The sequence below is a fragment of the Apteryx mantelli genome, chromosome 1 (assembly GCF_036417845.1).
Source record: "Apteryx mantelli isolate bAptMan1 chromosome 1, bAptMan1.hap1, whole genome shotgun sequence".
Taxonomy (NCBI): domain Eukaryota; kingdom Metazoa; phylum Chordata; class Aves; order Apterygiformes; family Apterygidae; genus Apteryx; species Apteryx mantelli.
This window is the reverse complement of record NC_089978.1, coordinates 187,617,400-187,636,987: the sequence shown is the minus strand read 5'-3', so window position 1 is coordinate 187,636,987 and position 19,588 is coordinate 187,617,400. Positions and strand designations below refer to the sequence as shown.

Sequence of the window (19,588 nt, the reverse complement as noted above, 5' to 3'; positions counted from 1 at the left end):
TGAGAGTTTTATATAGGCATCAGCCTTCCTTCCACCTCTAAAGAGTCAGTTGTATGTGCTGAAAGCACCTGTCACCATGCACGAGCGATTGCTGTGTATAGACCAGAGAGTAAAAGCCAAGGTTAAGATTGCATTGAAAACACTCACATTAACGCTATGCTGTTTGCTCTTCTTAAGTAAGATACCACTTGTTGCATGGTCCTGCACTCAGAAAGACGAGACGCTATTCAATGACTGACAATAGATGATTTTTAAAACATTTTTTTCCTCTTTTTATTTGTTTTTCCTGATGGTTGCTACAAGCAAAGGAGGTATTCAGAAATGTAACTGTGCAATACAAACACAGGCAGCAAACTAAGTTGATGGCATGAAAGGTGTATCTGAGAACACAGAGTTGACAGAATCAGAGTCAGATTTTGTTCGGGTAGTTTTTAAGATACTCTCAGCAATGATATTGTCATTAGGAAACAGTTTTACTTTCCCATTCTGACCGTGTTTTGGTTCATTTACAGGTTCCAGGAAAACCACCCTTTTACCAGTGCTAGCCTTCTTCTCATCAGCAGGCAGCTCTGGAGGTGGTGTGGAGTTCAGTATGGATGAGTGGGCACTGCTTTGGTTCAGCTTCCTCTTTCTCTTTTTTGTCTTACACTGACACGGACATGGGGTCAGATAGAGATAAAGCAGTACTAAAATAATACTGGCTACACAGGCAGCAAGGGTGGTAAAAGCTGTGTTAAATGCTTCATGAGCATGGGACCTGTTCACTGTGAAATTGCTAACATTTATTCTAACCTCTATGGTTTCATTTAGGAGTCTTTTCTTATTTATTGCAATGCAGGAATACAGCCCGGAGTCCTCTAGCTGGGCATCTGTTATCTCCAAGCTCCCATTGTGAAACACCCTGAAGTTGTCAGTCTCCCTGTCTGGCTCCAGCAATCGATTGTCTGGACTAACCCAAACAAAATACGTGCCTGCATCGCTGATTCTGCTGTCACAGTGTACAACCAGCCTGTCACCGACCTGGGCATCATGAACAAACCCAAAGGCTTGGAAAGAGCTGTTGATGGTGCTTTCAGAGCAATTCAGAAAGTTGTCATGCAGTAAAGGCAGTTTATTGTAACCTCTTGGATCTGATCGTAACAAACAGGCATACTCGTTTTTGAAGTCCACCACAGAGTTGAAGTGCCTCTGATACCAAAAGATTAGCATGGAGTACAGCATACAGTCACAATAGAATGGGTTGCCATGAAGATAAATTCCACTAAGATGCTTGGCTGGCACTGAACTGAGGCGCTGAATAGGCATCAACTGGATGTGATTAAAGGAAACGTCCAGCAATACAAGTTCTGTCAGTTTATGTTTTCCAACATACAAGTCCAGTGGAAAATGTGAGAGTAAGTTATAGCTCAAGTACAGTTTCTGCAGCTTGTACAATCCTCCAAAGGCTGAAGACTCTATCTGCGTTATCTGATTGTTGTAAAGCAAGAGCACTTCCAGTGCCCTCAGCTCTTGAAACAAAGGGCTGCCCAGTGTCTTCAGGTTGTTGGATGACAAGTCTAGGTACTTTAAATTTGGGGTTGTGGAAAAACTTCCAGTGATAATGCTGCTAATGCTATTATGATTGAGTATTAAAGTGTTCAGTTTCTCAAACAGTACTGGGACCCATTCAGGTTCTAAAAATCCAATTCTGTTATAACTCAGATCCAGTCTTTTCATACATTTGTAAAGATTTCCTGGCACCCTGGAGAGGTTCTTATTGGTGCAGCTTACGATATCGCTGGCACAAATGCAGGCTGTTGGACACATCCCCGAGGCATTGCCACAAACACTCACGATAAAAACCAAGAGGCATGCCAGCCCTTTGCAGTTCAGTTTAAAAACTCCAAGTCGAGTAGGAATTGTCCAGCAGTTTAAAGACATTGTGGCTGTTCCTTAGCTGTGTCCCAGTGCTGTAGCTGTCCCTTAGCTGTGTCCCAGTGCTCCTCGCCAGAGATTATACGTGTAGTTAGCTTTGCACTAATCACTGTTAAAAGAGGAATACAGAGGTACAGCATGTTAACATTTAAGATTCATGACCTGCCTGATTTCTTATGCATGCCTTTTGAACAAATAAGGTGAATTAACCCTTTTTGTTTCACACGGTTAATTTTAAAATCTAGTTCTTCTCAGGTGATGGTTTAGCATTATTTTTATATAAACACAAAATTCTGCACTCATCTGTAAATATTCACGTTACAGACATGATTTTTCCTCTCCAAAAACTGTAACCATTCTTCAGTCTTGAACCACAGAATGCAGTTTCTGACAGACCATAAAAAAACACCATCGGAACTGTTCATCTGTGGAGCTTTACTATCCAATGGCATCCCTTACCTGTTTCCAGGCCAGCCTAGAAATGAAACTTCTGATGCAGGAAAAAGAAATGCCTTATCTAAAAATGCTCTTTTCTTATCTAATGGAGAGCAGTTACATTGTTTCTTCCCAATCAGAAAATGTCACACATTTTCAAGCACAGAATTTTCTCAGACTACTTAAATCTTTAAATGTCATACAAGTTTTTCTTCTCTCTTTTCTTTTAATCCAGTAACTGATAGTGTAAGTAGTAACAGCCTATTTTTAAATTTATTCAAGATGTCCTTTGGAATATTTTGTATTCTGTTACTTTTACCTTTGCCAAAATAACTGTTCAGGACAAAATTTTCTATGCCTGGTGTCTACCTCAAACAGAAGTTTTGGGAACTTTCAGTTAGAATGAGTCAGCCATTTCTCAAAACTTAGTAAAGAAAAAAAAATATTTTGCTCATACTTAAATAATAAGAACAAAACCAACCATATACTTCCCCGAGACTATTTCAGTGTCACTATGGTTTGAAGCAGGGACTTGAAATTTGTCAGGATAGTTATTCTGTGCCAAGAGATATGCTTTTTTGCCAGGAAATGGCAAGGAAAATGTACACATTATTAGCACAGTAATGAACATTTCTGTTCACTCTTGCTCTCCCTGGATACCTTTTAAGAGTTGGTCAGTAAATTCCCTGGTGAATCCACATGCATTGATCATCCCCATCCTTTCACAGCTCTAACACGATATTCAACTCCTACATATTAACCTCATACTCATTTCTTGAGTGTTATTAACCCATTGGGACTGTACCTGAGCAGCACAGTCCCAGCAGCTGGGCTGCTGTTCTGCCCAGCAGTTCTGGGCTGCTGATGGGGACTATGTCCAGGAATGGGGAGACTGGACACTGCAGAGAGGCTACAGGAAGGAGGAGAAGGAAGCAAGCTCAAATGGAGGGAAGCAGAATAAAAGAAGAAATTGTGTGTCTGATGGTGGGCGATTGATGAAGAAAGGTTGAGTCTAGTACAGAAATCTTAAGAGCAAGACCTAAGGGGTAGAGGAGAGCTGGAAAAAGAAGCAGCTAGAGAAGGGAAAAAAGAAGGGTAGGAGATGCATAAGGGAAGGGAGGGCAAAACCAGGGAAGCAGGATGCTAATGGAGCATCACCATTGTTACTAATGAAGCAACTGAGGATGAGGTGCGCTGGAGGCAGCAGGGGTGCAGAAATCAGTCGAGGCACATGATAAGAATGGAAAAGGAGACAGGAAGGTGGTAAAGGACAAGAAGAAGGTTAAGCAGAAGAACAGAGGCAAGAGTTTCAGGAGATGAACCTTAGAACACACTTGGGAAAATCTGAACCTGCTACTTATCACTCTAAGATTATCTATGCAAGTTAATGTGTCATGCACTAAGTTCCACTCCCCTTCAGTTCCCTATTCCTCTTTCCTCTATCCCTTTGTCAAGCTGGCAGTCTGTTATCTTCTGCTGATCACAGTCTTATACTCTTAAGTGGCAGAGGATCCAGTACAAATCTAAAGAGCTAAACCTTCTAATGACCCATTTGAAGGAAAAAGATGAAGGCAGCAAAAGGGGAGAATTCTTCCACAAGAAAAAAAAAAATATATATATATATATGTATGTATATCCTTTAAATATTTGCATTCACAAAAACTGTATTAAAAGGTTTTTGCAAGACTGCCAAGTCAAGTGCTCAAACATTAAAAAGTGCCAGAATTAAGGTCTTCTGTGCCATTTTAGATTTTATATACAGCCTTTAGTTACATGATCACTTAACATTTTTTCCACAAAGCCCTTCTTCACACAATACACAGGATCAGAGGAAGACCAAGGAAAAAAAAAAAAAAAAAGGATGATTACATCAAAAGGTAAATAAACAGCAGCACTTGAGAACTGGAACATATCCTACCAGTCACAGAATTCCTGTGAGATCTGGCAAATTATGTGAACTGGTGACTTAGAAAATAATGAATATATTACAGTCACCAGCTTGATACTTAGAAAATAAGGAATGTATTAAATTTGAGAAGGACTGATCTGAAGAAGTGCCGAGAACTGCAAACTGCTGTGACTATCCATGGGAGCTCTGCCCTGGACAGATAAAATTCCAAGTACCATACTTGACACTTTTTGCTACCAGGTCAAAAGTAGCTTGCTTCCTGTGTATAAAAGGGGTATAGCAACATGACCTTAACTATATAGGAGCATTGTAAAATAAATGAATTGATCAGGACAAAAAGTTAGTATCAAGATTCATAAAGTCTTTTAGGCTTTTAGATCCTACTGAAGTGTCTAACTGCCTATGGAATTCAGCAGGAAGTTAGGAACCAAAATGGACTGTGGAAGTTCATTCCAAAAGGAACTTCTTAGTGGTGCCCAGTGACAGGACGAGAGGCAACGGGCACAAACTGAAACACAGGAAGTTCTGTCTGAATATAAGGAAAAGCTTCTTTACAGTGAGGGTAACTGAGCACTGGAGCAGGTTGCCCAGAGAGGTTGTGGAGTCTCCATCCTTGGACACACTCAAAAGCTGACTGGACACAGTTCTGGGCAGCCTGCTCTAGGTGGCCCTGCCTGAGCAGGGGTTTGGACTAGATATCTCCAAAGGTCCCTTCCAACCTCAACCATTCTGTGAATTAAGTTTTCGTTATCCAGTCCTAAGATAGCACCACAGGGGGCATTTACACTGCCTAACCAAAACCCAGGTAATTTGGGTGTTCTGCTAGCTAGTCTTTTCTGGAGACAACTAAGAGACAAAAGCTACTCTAGAAAGTGAGTTCTTTGAACGTACTACAAAAATGACCATCAGGAAATGATTTTGTTACCGCACTACAGATTAGCACAATGTAAACATGCTGAAAGATGAGAAACAAGTATTTAATAACTGCTCATTTAGTTAGTACAGTCTATTCTGTGCACTGAATGAAACAGTATCTGAAAACTGTCTACCATAAAACTATGTGATTAAAAATTGAATTATAAAGCATTATAAAGAGGGGCCAGCATAGGTTGCCTTTCCTACTAATGTCTGAATGCTTGATTTTGCAACCTCTGCAACCCAATTTTTAATGTAACTGCACTTGCAAAAGATGAATGGCACTTTCAAAATCTGCTCCTATATTGAATACAACTACAATCCTGGAGATGTTCCAAATGGGACATACTAGGTCGGTGCCCAGTTTGGGAAGGGTTACCAAGCTTAATACACTAAATAGCCTTGCATGTTTGTTTCTATCCATATCTACAGTTACCTCATCAGAAACTCTGAGCTAGTCTGCAATCAAATCCCAAGGACAGATTCGTGGCTGGTGTAAATCAGCAAAACACCTTTGAGTTCTAAGGAGCAAAAACAGTCTAAGATATGAAACTGTGTTTTTCCATTTCCAAAGTTTATTAACGCTGCCAAATGAGAATTGTTTCAGATAGCTTCAGATAACTTTCTTTGCCAAGCAAGGCAAAACCATACTAAGGACATCAATGTAACAGTGTCCACACAGGGCTATTTTGAGAGTACCCTGACAAGCAGAAACCTTCCTTGCTATGCCCAGCTAAAGAATGCTTGCTCACTCAAAGCAGTATCTACATTTTTGATAGGTTCTTTGCCCTTTTGGAGAGCAGGATACTCTACAGAGCTCTAGGAGAATAAATGACACCAAAACACTGTTGCAGTGCAATTTGCTCCATCCTTTTGGCATACCAAAACTTCTGCACAAATTATACAGGCTATTCTGCAACAAACCCAAGTATGCTGAACATAAAATTTAACATGTGTGATCATTTGAACCCATCCAAAATGACCGAAGACACTATTCTGGGTTTGTATGTGTAGGTGTTAAGTAGCCAGAAAGAACAAGATCTGCTATCAATCTTACATTAAAAGTGGCATATTGTTTCATCCTGATAAAAATTACTTCAGGTCTTAGAAAAGTGTTGTTTTGTGAGCTTCGATATTATGCATTTTCTCAAAAGAGATATTGCTGTTAAATACTAGCAGCTAACATGTGCCAACAGACTCTGGCTGTAGTACTTCATTATTTCCGAATGAGCTAGGTAAACAGCTTTTTTGATTTATAGTAAAGTGAAGGGCATGGTTGGGGTTTTGGTACTTGAATTTTCGAAGAAAATTTGTGGTGTTAAAGTGTGATAGTTTAAGTTCACTGCCAAAACCACAGTACTTGCTGAGATGAATCATCTGTGCAGTAACAGGGCACATGTTTCTTATCTGTTTGAGAGGAAACGCAGGGCATATCCTGCATATTCCAGGGATTATCCTCTGTTGACAGGAACAGCTCAGTTGGCTACAACAGAGCAAGTCATAGAGCAGTTAGGATTTGGCTTTTGGTTTTGATTTTTTTCAATGCTTTTGGAAGTAATAAGCATCTAGCTTATGGAAAAGGGGGATGTTGGGCACCTGTGAACATCCTCACCATGAGTTATCACTGTAAGATCAACTTACATCCTTCATTAATCATTCCCACTTTCTCTGGGTTATCTCCCCCACTAATGCTACAGTAGTAATCTTGACACCAGCTCTCTCTTCTCCTTTAAGTATCTCCAGGCTGTTTCTTCCAGGAAAACCTGTATACCAAGCTACCTCTCCCAGCTCATTTGAGACTATCTTAAAAAATCCTTATGCACTATGTCTCCTAATTTAGGCAGTGAATGAGATCAGAAGTCACTTGAGTGCTTTGCAAACATTACCACTAGTCTTTTCAAAATTAAGCAAATTTGATTTATCGGGACTTTACAGCAGGAATAACATCTTCCTGTACTCTGGTGATACAAATAGTCCCATGCAATTGGAAGCCTGGTTGGTACTTTCTGCACAGCGAAAATGCAAACACTTGAGCACAAAACCCCTGTACTACAGGAATAGTTAAGTTTATAGAATCAAGAGCTCAACCAGTAGGAAACACCAGCAATATTGCTGTCCACCCTCTAAAAGGTCCACATCACTTGAACACCCGCTAGCTGTTTCCCTTGCTAGTGCTACTTCCTCCTTCCCACTCACTGTCCTCGCCCTCCATTCCCCCCAGTCTCACCAGCCCGCTGGTCACTAGCTCATCACTTGCCCACCTTTTCACATTCCCATTGCCTCCCAACCCCTGCACAGTTCCTCTGCCCCTTCTCCCCGCCTGGTATGAGATGAATCAAGGCTGTATTAGTTAAATATAATAATAAATGAAACAGAACAGTGATGGCTAGGGTGTCAAAATTGTTTCCTCGCAGCCTTTTTTGGATGGTATATAACAAAATTTTTTTATCTTGAACAAGGAAAAAATAATGACTGTTGAAATGGGAGTTTTATTAATTTAAAACAATAATATTATGCAAGTACAATTATTATTACTTTTAATCTTAACTTTAGGGATCCTGCTTATGTATTTAATGTATGGCATCTTAAATAATGAATCTTTGAAAATGTTACCATTACAAGGAATATTTGTATAAACTTGCCTTCCTACTGCGTGTAGGGGATGCTATCAGAAGAAATATCCCCTTAATGGCCACCTCACTCCATCATCCCAACTCTACTCTGCATTAAACACTGAGAGTGAAAGACACTCTCTGAATCCAGTCTCCATCTGACAGCTGTGCTCAGCATTTCTGACTAAGCAGATCTCAGTTATCTGTGCATCATAATCCCTGAGATTTTGTAACATGATGGAGAGCAGACTGCTGTTGAGCCACATCTGGGTGATGCCGTGATATACTGGACTAAATCCCTGACCTGAGCTAAGCTGTGCTTGATGCAGAACCCAACAGTGATGAAAAAATGGCTTTACATCACCTTTGCAGCAAGCTGATCCTGAGGTCAGTCTGGCAAATAGAATGGTCTCTTTGGCCAGCACCTAGCTGTCATGGCCTCAAAACACAGTGGTGGAAAGACAGCTGTAATGGAGTAGCCGAAAGCAGATTCCAGTCTCAACTTCACTGCTAAAAAGACAGTGTTATCTCCTTTGGAATGGCCAACCTGTTATATTGCTCTGCTCTACTAACAAGGTGTACTAACAATCTTTGGTGAATGTTAGCACTTAGTGCCAGCTTGCCTCAGGTTAAAATTAGAGCATTATTGTACTACTATTGTATTTTTGCAGAAAGATAGCTAATGTAAGGTGGTTACTCTGAGACAACAACTTTTTTTTTTTTTAACTGTGAAGACAAAAGTGTAGTTTGACTAAAAATCTGATCCATTAGGATAAAGTAAACTCACTGACCTCAGCAGCACTGGATTAGGGATGAATGTGTCCAAATAACCTTAGCCAGACAGAACTATTTTCTCCCACTCATCCCTCACTAAAGAGAGGCACTCTCTGAAGACAGATTTTTTTTTTTTTTTTGCACCCATGATAACTTACTTGGCTTAAAGAAAACAGAAACACAGATGAGCAACTGGGGGACGTATCACGGAGACTGAGCTGGACTAATCATCAGCAATCTGTCTACAGCAGTACCATCTACACGAAGTCAACAGTCTGCAGCTCTTATCCCTCTTACGAGGGTACAAAGGAAATACGCTCAGTGAAACAAACGGAAGAAAAGCACAGTGCATCCTTTTTGCCACGTTACTTTTTAATCAAGCTGCATCCTAGCTTCAGCCTTGCAAATACGATTTCAGTTGCTAAGGAGATCATCAAGCGATTAACTAAAATGCAATTTCCCCATGACAAGCCGTAGTGTCTCAGTCACGGTATCATTAACCAGTCTCCAAGCTATGCCAGCTCTCACGGAAGTTGAGTTGCCCAGTGTAGGGTTCTCACCGTCTCCAGCTGATCCCGACGGGCTAAACCCAGGGAAACCCCCTCGTCTGTGATGCGGGGCTCCCACGAGCCCCCCGCGGCAGGGCGCTCCGCGGGGCCGCCCGACGGCGCCGCTCCCGACGGCCCCGCGGCGGCCTCCAGCGCCTGCCCGCTCCCGGTGCCCGGCGCCGCCGGGGCTGCCCGGCCTCGCACACCCGCGCCTCGCCTCGCCCTTCCCCTTCTCCTTCCTGCTCCGGCCGCACCGACCCTCCGCCGCGGGCTGCGGGCGCACCGCGGCCGCGCAGCGCTCCCCGCCCGCCGCGGCACCAGGAGAGGGCCGGGCTGGGAGGGCGCCGGGGGCCGCGCTCGGCGGCCACACGGCACCGCGGCGGCCCCAGCCCTCGGTCCGCTCAAGCGGAGCCCCGGCCGCGGCGGCGCAGGGCGCCTCGCACCCCGCGCTGTGCCCCGCCGCCGCCGCCCGGCCCCTTCCCGCAGCGGCGCCCCGGCGCCAGCCCCGCCGGGCAGCGTTACCTGCAGCGCCCGGCCGCCGCCGCCGCCTCATGGCCGGGGGGCGCGGGCGGCGCGGTGCCGGCCCCGCCGCCGCCGCCAGCCCCGGCCCCGCATGCTCCGCGCCGGTCACAAGTGCGGGGCCGCGGGCGCAGCGGCGGCGCCGTACCGCTCCCCGCGGACGGGCAGGGCCAGGCGCCCCCGGCAGCGGGATCGCGCAGAGCAGCGGGATCGCGCAGAGCGGCCGGATCCGCGCGCGGCGGTGCAGGAGACGCCGGAGGACGAGGAGGACGAGGAGGGCGGGCAGACGGCTCCCAGCTGTAGCGACAGGGCGCGGGCTGGGGCTTTTATTCCCTCCTCCCTCCCTCCTTCCCCTCACCCCCGCCGTGCAGGACCGAAAGCCGCTTCCCCCCAAGCGGTCCGCGGGACTTCCGCGGGCGCGGGACGGCGCCGTCGGTGCCCCGGGGGAGGAGCGCTGCGCCGCGCCGCGCCTCGCCGCGCCTCGCCTCGCCTCGGCGGCCCCGCTCCGCCCCGCTCTCCGCCTTGCCCGCCCCGCGGCCCGCGGGCGGTGCGCGGCGTCCCGCAGCAGCCGCGCCGCCCTCACCTGGGCCGTGCCGGGCCCGGCTGCGGCTCTCCGGGCAACTTTCCGCCCGGTGGCGGCCGAGCGCCCCCGCGGAGACCCGCGCCGCCCCCGGCGTGGCTTTGGCCCGTTCATCTCCCGAGCCCGAGGCGGCTCCTCAGCTTCCCGCTGCCGCCGCGGTTATGCCAACGGCGGGAGGCAGGGTTTGCTGAAGAGCGGCAGCGGAATATATGGACCGGGTTAAATGCGCCGAAACTCTCCACAAACGGAGAGCGAGAGCTGCAGGGTGTTAGTAACCCAGAGAAAAATTTAAAAAGGCATTGTGGTGGCTTCGGAAAACAATCCCCCAGTTAATTAAATGATGAAAATCGAGAGGGGCTTCACAGTAAACCAGGCTTTGATGAGAACAAAAGAGTCTATGGAATGATACAAGGGGTTATCTAAAATTAATTGCTATAGACCCAGCTTGTCGTGAGCAGCGGATCTGTGGGAAAGCTGCTTCAAGTGGGAAAGCACGACCAGGTAATGAAGAGGCAAAGCTGTAGTTAGAGACTCAACACATTCTTCCCACTGTTCCGAGGCGGTTTCAATAATCCCCAGTGATAGTTATCACTAGATTTCCGCCATCATTTAAAGGACCCTACATTTAGAGACTGAAACTGAACAGGGACTAGTTTAGCAAACAACAGAGATTGTGGATTTGTTATCATACAGGCATACAGTTTATAGAATAACTTTCAGCAAACAGACTTGTGTATTAACACTATTGCAAATCACATTTTTCTTCCACAGACACACAGCAAACTGATTTTTAATATGACAGTTTGTGGCTACATATAATGCTGAAGGGATCTTTCTTGTCCTTGAATTCACCCTACAAGGAAACTGAAATTCTTTAGTTTGGTACAAGGAATCATTAAAATGTGATTCAAGATACACTGAAGACCAGTGAGCTGTGGGGGATATTGCCTTGGATTTCAATGACTTTTGGATCACTACCTTATCATAAAAATCTAGTTTGCTGTTCATCATTCACATGCTGTATTTAATTTCTGTATTTGTGCATTTGGATGATGCACCAGTGAAATAATTTTAATCTCCCAGTTATTGATTCAGCACTGATTAGTTTCAGACACTCCAGTGGAATATTCGTTTGTTTAAAGTTACTTGTTGTCTTCATCTGGACTTTTTCTAAACCATTAAACATTTCTAGTTGCCTAGATGTATTAAAACACCAGCTGAAATTTAAGTTGATCACATTGTCAATACAATCAGAGGAAGATAATATCAACTTTTGTGTTTCCTTCCCCTACTATCAAAACTGAAAATTTTGACCCTGAATACTTCCTAAAGTCCTTCTTATATAAAGAGAGTTCTGTCTGTAGTAGCACATGGAGTAGCTGTGTATTTGTGAGTATTTTTCACATTTGCTTTAAAATAATTTGGTTTAAAAATAATAACAATTTTAACTGCAGTTTGTTCAGATGTTATAAATGTGGAGTACTCCTTGGTGCAAAGTAAGTAAGAAGTGAAGATAGTAAGGCTTGTAGCCAATTAATTATTTAGATTCCAATCACAGTATCTTCACATAGAGATAATTACTTTGGGGAGGGCAGGATCCAAAACATAGTGAAGTGTGTAATAATCAAGGCAATCAGAATTTTGATTTCCAGTTTTATTTAGCTCATTAATCCTGTCTGGGATTTGCTTTTTATGTTGGAGATCTCAAGGTCCAGATGTTCAAGGAATCAATGGAAGTTGTGATGGCCCTTGCATGATCTGCACAGCTTACAGATAGAATCCATCTGTCAGAAAGTAGACTTTGTGGAGAAATCATGATCAAGGGATTCATCAAGAAGTCTGACGGGAATTTAGAACTACAGGATTCCTGTAAGTTTGGAAGCAGCCGGTTTTAAGCCCAGCAGTTTTGCAGTCCCATTTAATATTGACAAGCTAGCCCATGGCATGATGCAATCTAATATGTTGTGTTCTTTCACACATAAAGATGCTCTTGACACTTGTTACATACTAAATTATAAGGTACATTGCATTTAAAAATCTGTTTTGGAGGGGAACAGTTGGTAATTGTCTTTCTTCTACCAAATAGTACTGATGTGAAAATGGTACCTATCCAGAATCTTTGTTGATTGTACATGGGCATAAACTGTGTGAAGCTAACAGTCCATTAATTAGGACATGAAACCTTTCTCTTGATGATCTGTACAAATGTAAGGTTTCTGGCATCACCAGTAGAGATTTTTATTACAGAGAATTGCTGACAGCTGCCTCCTTCTTCCAAAAACATCAGGATCCTGCCTGTGTTTTCCTGCCCCTGCACCAAACTATCTATTACAGTGAAAGCTTTTCAGTGATGGAACTGTTCTTGTTTTCATGTCCTATACAATGCCAGACAGACTGACGGAGCTTGAGAAGGACTTTTAATATTTCCCTTGTGGTCCAAATAAATAAAAAAATCCCCTACAAATACAGAAATGCCTGTTGTATCTTTGAAAAAAATTCATTTTAGTAAAACAGCAAGTTTGTTACACTTATATAATTGATCATTAAAGGACTTGATTCTTCAAAAGCAGTATCCTGATTCACCTTGGTTCCAGGGAGTTTACAGTCCCTTCATGAGCAAGCACCTTTACAATTGGGATAGGGACTAATTATGATCAGTCGGGGGATACTGAAAGGTGAGGAATGTTCTCCACCTCTCCTGTTAAACTTGACTTAAAAAGAAAACTAGAAAAAGGCACAAGCAAGAACATGGTTTTCCACCATAGGGCTCACACAAGAGAAGGAGCTCCAGTCTCCAGTTTAAGGTCTAGTTATGTAAATTACAGCCATTAGATAACATGCAATAAAAAAGGTTGGAAAGTCACGTTCCTTTCATGCTTCCTCTCTCTCAATCCTGAATTAAATTCTGTTGCAGTGTAGGTCCAGTCTGGCAGTTTGGGTATATCAGTGAACAGGGAGATGTGGGCTGCAGTCCCGTGGGCACGAATTCTGAGCAGGCAGAGGAAGGAAGGGAGGCAAGCTGCATGAGCACTTCAAACACCAATTTGTGAGTACCTGAGGGGAATAATAATTTCTTTTCCCCCACTCATGTTTTAGAAGAAAGTAGTAGGTGATACCGATACTGTATTTTGAACACAGTCTAAACCAAACAACTTTGACTACACCTAGTGGATCAAGCCCCTTAGGGGAGAGATGTGAAAGATAACTGGATCCATGGATCTTACCTGGACCTCGGCATGAGACACACGCACAGATGCTTGGTCCTATCCAGTCTGTAATGCTTTTGGGCATGCCCTGAAGCAGAACATGAGGTGTCTGAGGAACTGTAAAGTCAAATACTGTGGTGCCTCAGGAAAGGAAGAACAGAAGGCAGGTCTGGTGGAGATGGCAGTGGGAGGCTTGGCTTTCAGGGCTGGCTGTGTTTATCAGATGATGATCAGGACAGTCACATGAGAGATGTAATTAGTTTTTCAACTCCATTTTCTGCCCAGTTTGCAGCTGGGACCTAAACACAGCTGTCTCATCCCACCAGGGTGCTCTACTCATCAGGCTTCTGAGTCTCCAAGGGCTCAGTCTATTTCTTCTTTTTCCTGCTGAAAAGTTCCTTTTTACACCCATAATTGAATGGATGCTATTCATTAGACTAAGGAGAAAGAAAATAAGACACTGATTCTTTAGCTCAGTAACTGGGACTCCTACCAGGGATGTAGCAGGATTGTATTCAAATCCTACCAGAGCAAGTGGTTCCTCATTCCCCACCCCTAGACCTTCAAATTTCCTTTTCTTCCTCTCTGTCACTCAGACATATTCTATTGTTCCTTATCATCATATTTATCATGCTGCAGGTCTGGAGGGGATACTCAAAGAGCCATGGAGCATTGTCTGTCCAGCAATGCCAACTTTCCCCATTCCGTCCTCAGAATTGCTGCCAGCTGGTGAGTACTGTTGTACAGGGAGTCAGAGAGGCTAACATTGGCCTCAGTGAGAACTGGAAGTTCTCATTAGGGGTGAATATACTTCACAGTAAAAGCATTGCAGTACTTTTATTTATTGATGTTGCCCTGACTTTTTGCCCCTTCCCCATTCAGATGCTTTTTCAGAACCCAAATGTCAGTTCCTCAATTTGGCAGATTTGTCATTGTTGCTTTCAATCCTTTCTGGTGTCTTTGCCATCTCAAAGATTTTATAAGACAGAAGATGGCAAAAAAATAGCAGACACGTGTCTATATCTGTTAATAGAACTGGTTTACTTTAAGAGTGTCCTAGTTTTGTGCTGATGCCATCAAGCTTGTCTATAACTTACAGAACATACAATTTATATCCTGGTTGATTTCTAAAACACTTAAAGAGCTTGAATCTAGGTATTCATAACACACAGAGGTGTTTCATATATGTTATGAAAAGTAAATGAACATTCTAAGATGCGTTCTTATTTTGGCCATTGAAACCTGAAAGTTTAGAAAACAACAGCTATAAGTGTCAGTGGCTCATGTGTTCTTGTGGATTTTTAGGGTCCTCAAGTCTTAGTGTTTCCACACCTCAAATACACACAGAGATGTTAAGTAGTCTTCAAGTCTCTGGAGCACATTTGTATGCAAGGAAGGCATTGTTAAGGACTGGAGGATAATTTATTTCCATTTTCTGTTCCAAAGGCGACACTTGAGAAAATGTTACAAATTAACAAAAAGTTATTGGTTCACTGAATTTAGCCTTTGATAATAAGAACATTTGCGAAAGTAATTTGTCATGGCCTTGAGCAGTCTCTTTTAAAGCAATATGATAGCTTTTCTATGATAACAGGTAAGTAACCTAACCTTTAAAATGCAGTCCTTCATGCAAATAAACCTTGCTGATGGACTTAAAGAGGTGATTTTGAATGCAGTCAGACATTACTTATTTCTCAAGACGCCATATGTCTCTAGGATAGCCAAAACAAAAGTGGAAAAGCTTTTTTAGAACACCAGATTCATTTTGCTGTATAATGGGCTGTAGTGAATTACTGCAGTAACTCTAAAATAACATCTAAAGGGAGAATATGCAAGTGGATTTTTTTATTAAAACTTGAATACTACCCCATGGCAATATATGAAGTATTTGTGAATAATCTCTAAATTTGCAACATGACACACAAGGGAAAGGAAGATGTGAAGTCTCACCCTCTTGACTTTAATTGTCCATGAATGCAGCAATAGGCTTCTCTGCAATAGAGCAGCAATACTTATCAGGAGGTACAGTGCAAACGCATTTTGCACTGGAGAAAAGTTAGGGAGGTTCTTTGTAGTGTCTCACACCAAGTGTGTGACTCAGTTGGCTCCTACCTCCTGCTCTCTCTCATACTTTTCATGCATTTTTTGCATGTTTTCTCTTGTACTCCAAGACCCTGCATGCCAGATGCGGCAGATCACAAATGGTCAGCCTGACTGGCATGAGCTTACAGCCTGATCTGTCAAGTGGCTATGCCAGATGCCTGGACTTAGAGAGTGGGAGAGAGCACAGCAGGCGGAGCATTGCATAGCGGGCTCCCATGCAAAAAGAAATGATAATAAAAAAAGCTTGTCCAGAAGGTCAGTCCCCACCTGCAGCCTTAGTCTGCATCTCTTTCTTATCATACGACTGAAGGTACTAGATAGGGGTCCCCATTCTGTGACCAGATGCATGGAGGCTCAAAGCACGGTGAAGCAAGATGCTCAGAGGCTTATATGAAGGCACTAGGTCTAATACATCAATGCTGTAAGTTTGTTCTGGTGGGTGTAGTTATATGAGTGCAAAAGACAGACAATTTTCTGCCCACAAATTCCTGCAAAAGGCTGTTACAGTTCTGTAACTCTTCATGATAATGCGTTATAGCTGTAAGGCACTGGAACTACCCTTTGGGAGATGTGAGCCAAAGCTGTATTTCTACCTTTTGTAAAACAACAAAATTTAGCTCTTAACAATTATTATGACCCACTCTCCCAGCCGGTGTGCTTTTTTAAGCAGTTGTTTTTCTACAGGCACTTAGCAAGCAGTTGCCAAATAACATAGGAAAACTGTGTAGGAAAGAAAGAAAATTGTATATTATTTTGGTGAACATACTTACTTTGCAAAGGCTTTTATGATCCGTATTAATCCAGGCTAAAACGGTTTTGATTTTGCTTGAACTAGTACTAGGCATGAGCACAACCATCCATTATCATCAGTTCCTTTTGAAAAAAAAAGTGGATATAAGAAAAATATTTCTCGGGAACTGGCACTGTGGTTCTGGATGTGAATGCAGCTTCTCTGCTTATTTCTTTTGGCAATGTACGAGCTGGAAATAAAATGACACACATTATTTATAGTCATGCAACTTGAAATCAGCAAGGGTTACCATAAGGGTAAAATTTAGTTTACATGTGGAATTGTGTTCAGTGTTTTGCTCACTCTTTCTGTTGCAGCCACAAGGCATATACAGTCAAATACAGCAACGTTTCATCATAATGTCTGCGTATTGCCTTTTCATTTGCAATGCCTGTGGGAGTGCTGGTGTGGCCTGTCACACTAAGCATGCCTCAGACCCATTTCAGATTTCGCTGAGAACCTTCGGGTTCTTCCTGATCCTTCGGCTTCAGAGGCTGAAATGGTCATAGCACAATCCAGCACAGTTTGCTGCAAAGTTTGTGTGAGCTTGCAGCAACTGGAATTCCCAGTCCTGCTCTCTTGGGCTGGCTTATGTCTTGCATTGAGGTAAAAGTCAGTACCAGAATCTATTCTGTGCTGTTTCATATTGAGGGTTGGCTTAAAGTCCCCTTTAAACCTTTTTGTTGGTACAAAGGGCAAGGCTTACTGAAGTGACTATGTTTTATTTGGCTATGTTTTGAGGTGCATGATCTGGCACAAGTCATGAAACTGAATTCTGCACTAACTTGTCAACATCTGTGATTCAATGCCTGTGTTTTTAGTCTTATTATGCTGCCCTAATTGTGAACAAATGAATACATTTTTATTAAGGAGTAAATTTTAAGAATGTTTTACATATCCTAATCAATGTACCAAGTTGAGGTTATGGTCACTGTTAGCAAGGATTGGTTTTCAATACACCAGTGGTATCTGGATGGCTGATGACATCTGAAGGCTTTGGTTCTGAGAAATTGAGAACTGAGAAAAAAATTAACATTTTCAGAATTACTTCAGAATATTTAAAAACAGCTTGTCCTTTCAACTTCAAATGTATCCAGAAAAACACCTTGACAAGTTTAGAACTTCAGACAAATTTTAAAATAGGGAAAAAGAATATTTGGAAAGAAATTGCCTGGCAAATAAAACAGAGAATGATCTTTTAGTCTTGTGAAAAAAAAAAAAAAAAGCTTTGCTGCAACTGGAAGCTTCCAGAAGCCACTATCACAGCCACCACCTACACCAAGTAAAGCAGAAATGTTTGGGAACATGGAAGAACATGTGTGTGACTCTCTCTACTTCCTAATTCATTTCAATTCCCATTTCAGTGTGTCAGAATTCCAGATTTGCTGAGGCTGGCAGGCGTCTTTGGAGATCATCCAGTCCAACCCCCTACCTAAGTAGGGTCAGCTAGAGCATGTTGCGCAGGACCATGTCCAGTCATGCTTTGAATATCTCCAAGGAAGGAGATTCCACAACCTCCCTGGGCAACCTGTGCCAGTGTTGAGCCACTCTTACAGTGGAGAAGTTTTTCCTCATGTTCAGATAGAACTTCCTGTGTTTCAGTTTGTGCCCGTTGCCTCTTGTCCTATCACTGGGCACCACTGAAAAGAGTCTGGATCCATTCTCTTGACACCCTCCCTTCAGATATTTATAGACACTGATAAGATCCCCCTCAGCCTTGCCTTCTCCAGGCTAAACAGGCGCAGCTCTCTCAGCCTTTCCTCATAGGAGAGATGCTCCAGTCCCTTCATCATCTTAGTGGCCCTTTGCTCGACTTGCTCCAGCAGTTCCATATCTTATATCGGGGAGCCCCTGACTGGACCCAGCACTCCAGATGTGGCCTCGCCAGGGCTGAGTAGAGAGGAGGGATCACCTCCCTCGACCTGCTGGTGATGCTCTTTCTAATCCAGCCCCCCCAAAATAAATAGTTCTTTCAACACCTGAACTAAAAAACCTCTTTTTCTGTGTGTCTTTCATTTGATTAAAAGCTCCAATTGAAGATTTTCATATGGCTGGAGCATTTATGAGGTGTCTTGTCCATGTGAGATCCTAGTGAAGCTCCAAAGTTCATATTCACTTTATAGGTTCTTTTTCCACAGTCAAAGCATTTGCTTGTTACTTCTCCTTTATCTATCTGGTTACTTTTATGAAGCTTTTAGGTTCACCATTATCTCTGAGACTTCTACTCCTCTTGGCTCTGCTCTGCCTTGGCTGAAACAGAGTCACTGGGGAGATAGCTACAGAGACAGCCCGACTGCTTAAACCTTATATGTTAGATACCGTGTTCAAAACAGAACAGCTGAGCATAGGATTACAGTACTCAGGCCCTGAAGATGGAAAAGTGGGAGATCCCGTGTACCGTCTCTGCCATTTGTGCATTTATCTGTGGAGGACTGTAGTCAGCTCTGTTAATGGTGATGTACATACGGTATAATTGATACCTGTAGGTACTTTCACTTAGGAGCCAATATAGCCTCATTTAATGATGATTTAACTGGAAAGGACAGAGTTGCATTGGTAGATATTACTAAAGTTAAAAAGATAACGGATAACTCTGGTAAATGACACTTTAGATTCTTCTGGTCTGCTTACTTTAAAAATTCAGGGCAGGATGGATGTCCCTCCATCCGTTATTCGTTCGGGTAAACTCATCCTGTTATTATCATTTTTCTCTGGACTCACACTCTTTTTTTCCTTTTGTGGACTATATTTTGGCTGTAAGGCTTTTGATATCTACCACAAATTTAACATGCAAAATTTGAGACTACCTAAGAGCATGATGGTATCTCCATCATTCATGTCAGTATATAACCAGAGGGAAGAGATTTATAAAGCAGTGGATCTTGATGTCAGAACAATGTCAGATATTCCTTCAGCTGATTGTTATAAGTTTATTATTGTATGCATACTGTGTTTGAGGAAATAGAAAACAAACTCTCAGTGCATTGTTTATTGGAATTATTAAATATTTTAAACAGGAAGCCTATATTCCAAGCAGTGGAAATAAAATGCTGTTTTAAGCTGTAGAAGGAATTTTCTCATTCTTTTGCACCTGGAACTAGGTCGGCTTTTATCAGATGAAGCTTTTATTACTTGATCAACTCCCTGCACCCTCACAGATGAGCGTGTTTTTCCGACAGACATCTGACTGCTAGAAGCCTGAAAAACAGCACATGGTGAGGTAAAATAACTGCTGTGCTTTAACCAACTGAGTCTGTCTTTCTCTTGCTGTAAGCTCCTGTTC

At 42.9% G+C, this 19,588-nt stretch overlaps 1 protein-coding gene across 1 annotated transcript; it reads right to left on the bottom strand.

Annotated features, from left to right (window-relative positions):
- Positions 1-254: 254 nt before the first annotated feature.
- AMIGO2 (adhesion molecule with Ig like domain 2) lies at positions 255-9,884 on the bottom strand. The gene is made up of 2 exons (XM_067289944.1): positions 9,630-9,884; positions 255-2,023 (listed from the first exon to the last, which is right to left on the bottom strand). The coding sequence occupies exon 2, from the start codon at positions 1,918-1,920 to the stop codon at positions 355-357; it is 1,566 nt and encodes a 521-aa protein (XP_067146045.1). The 5' UTR covers positions 1,921-2,023; positions 9,630-9,884; the 3' UTR covers positions 255-354.
- Between the last annotated feature and the right edge of the window lie 9,704 nt (positions 9,885-19,588).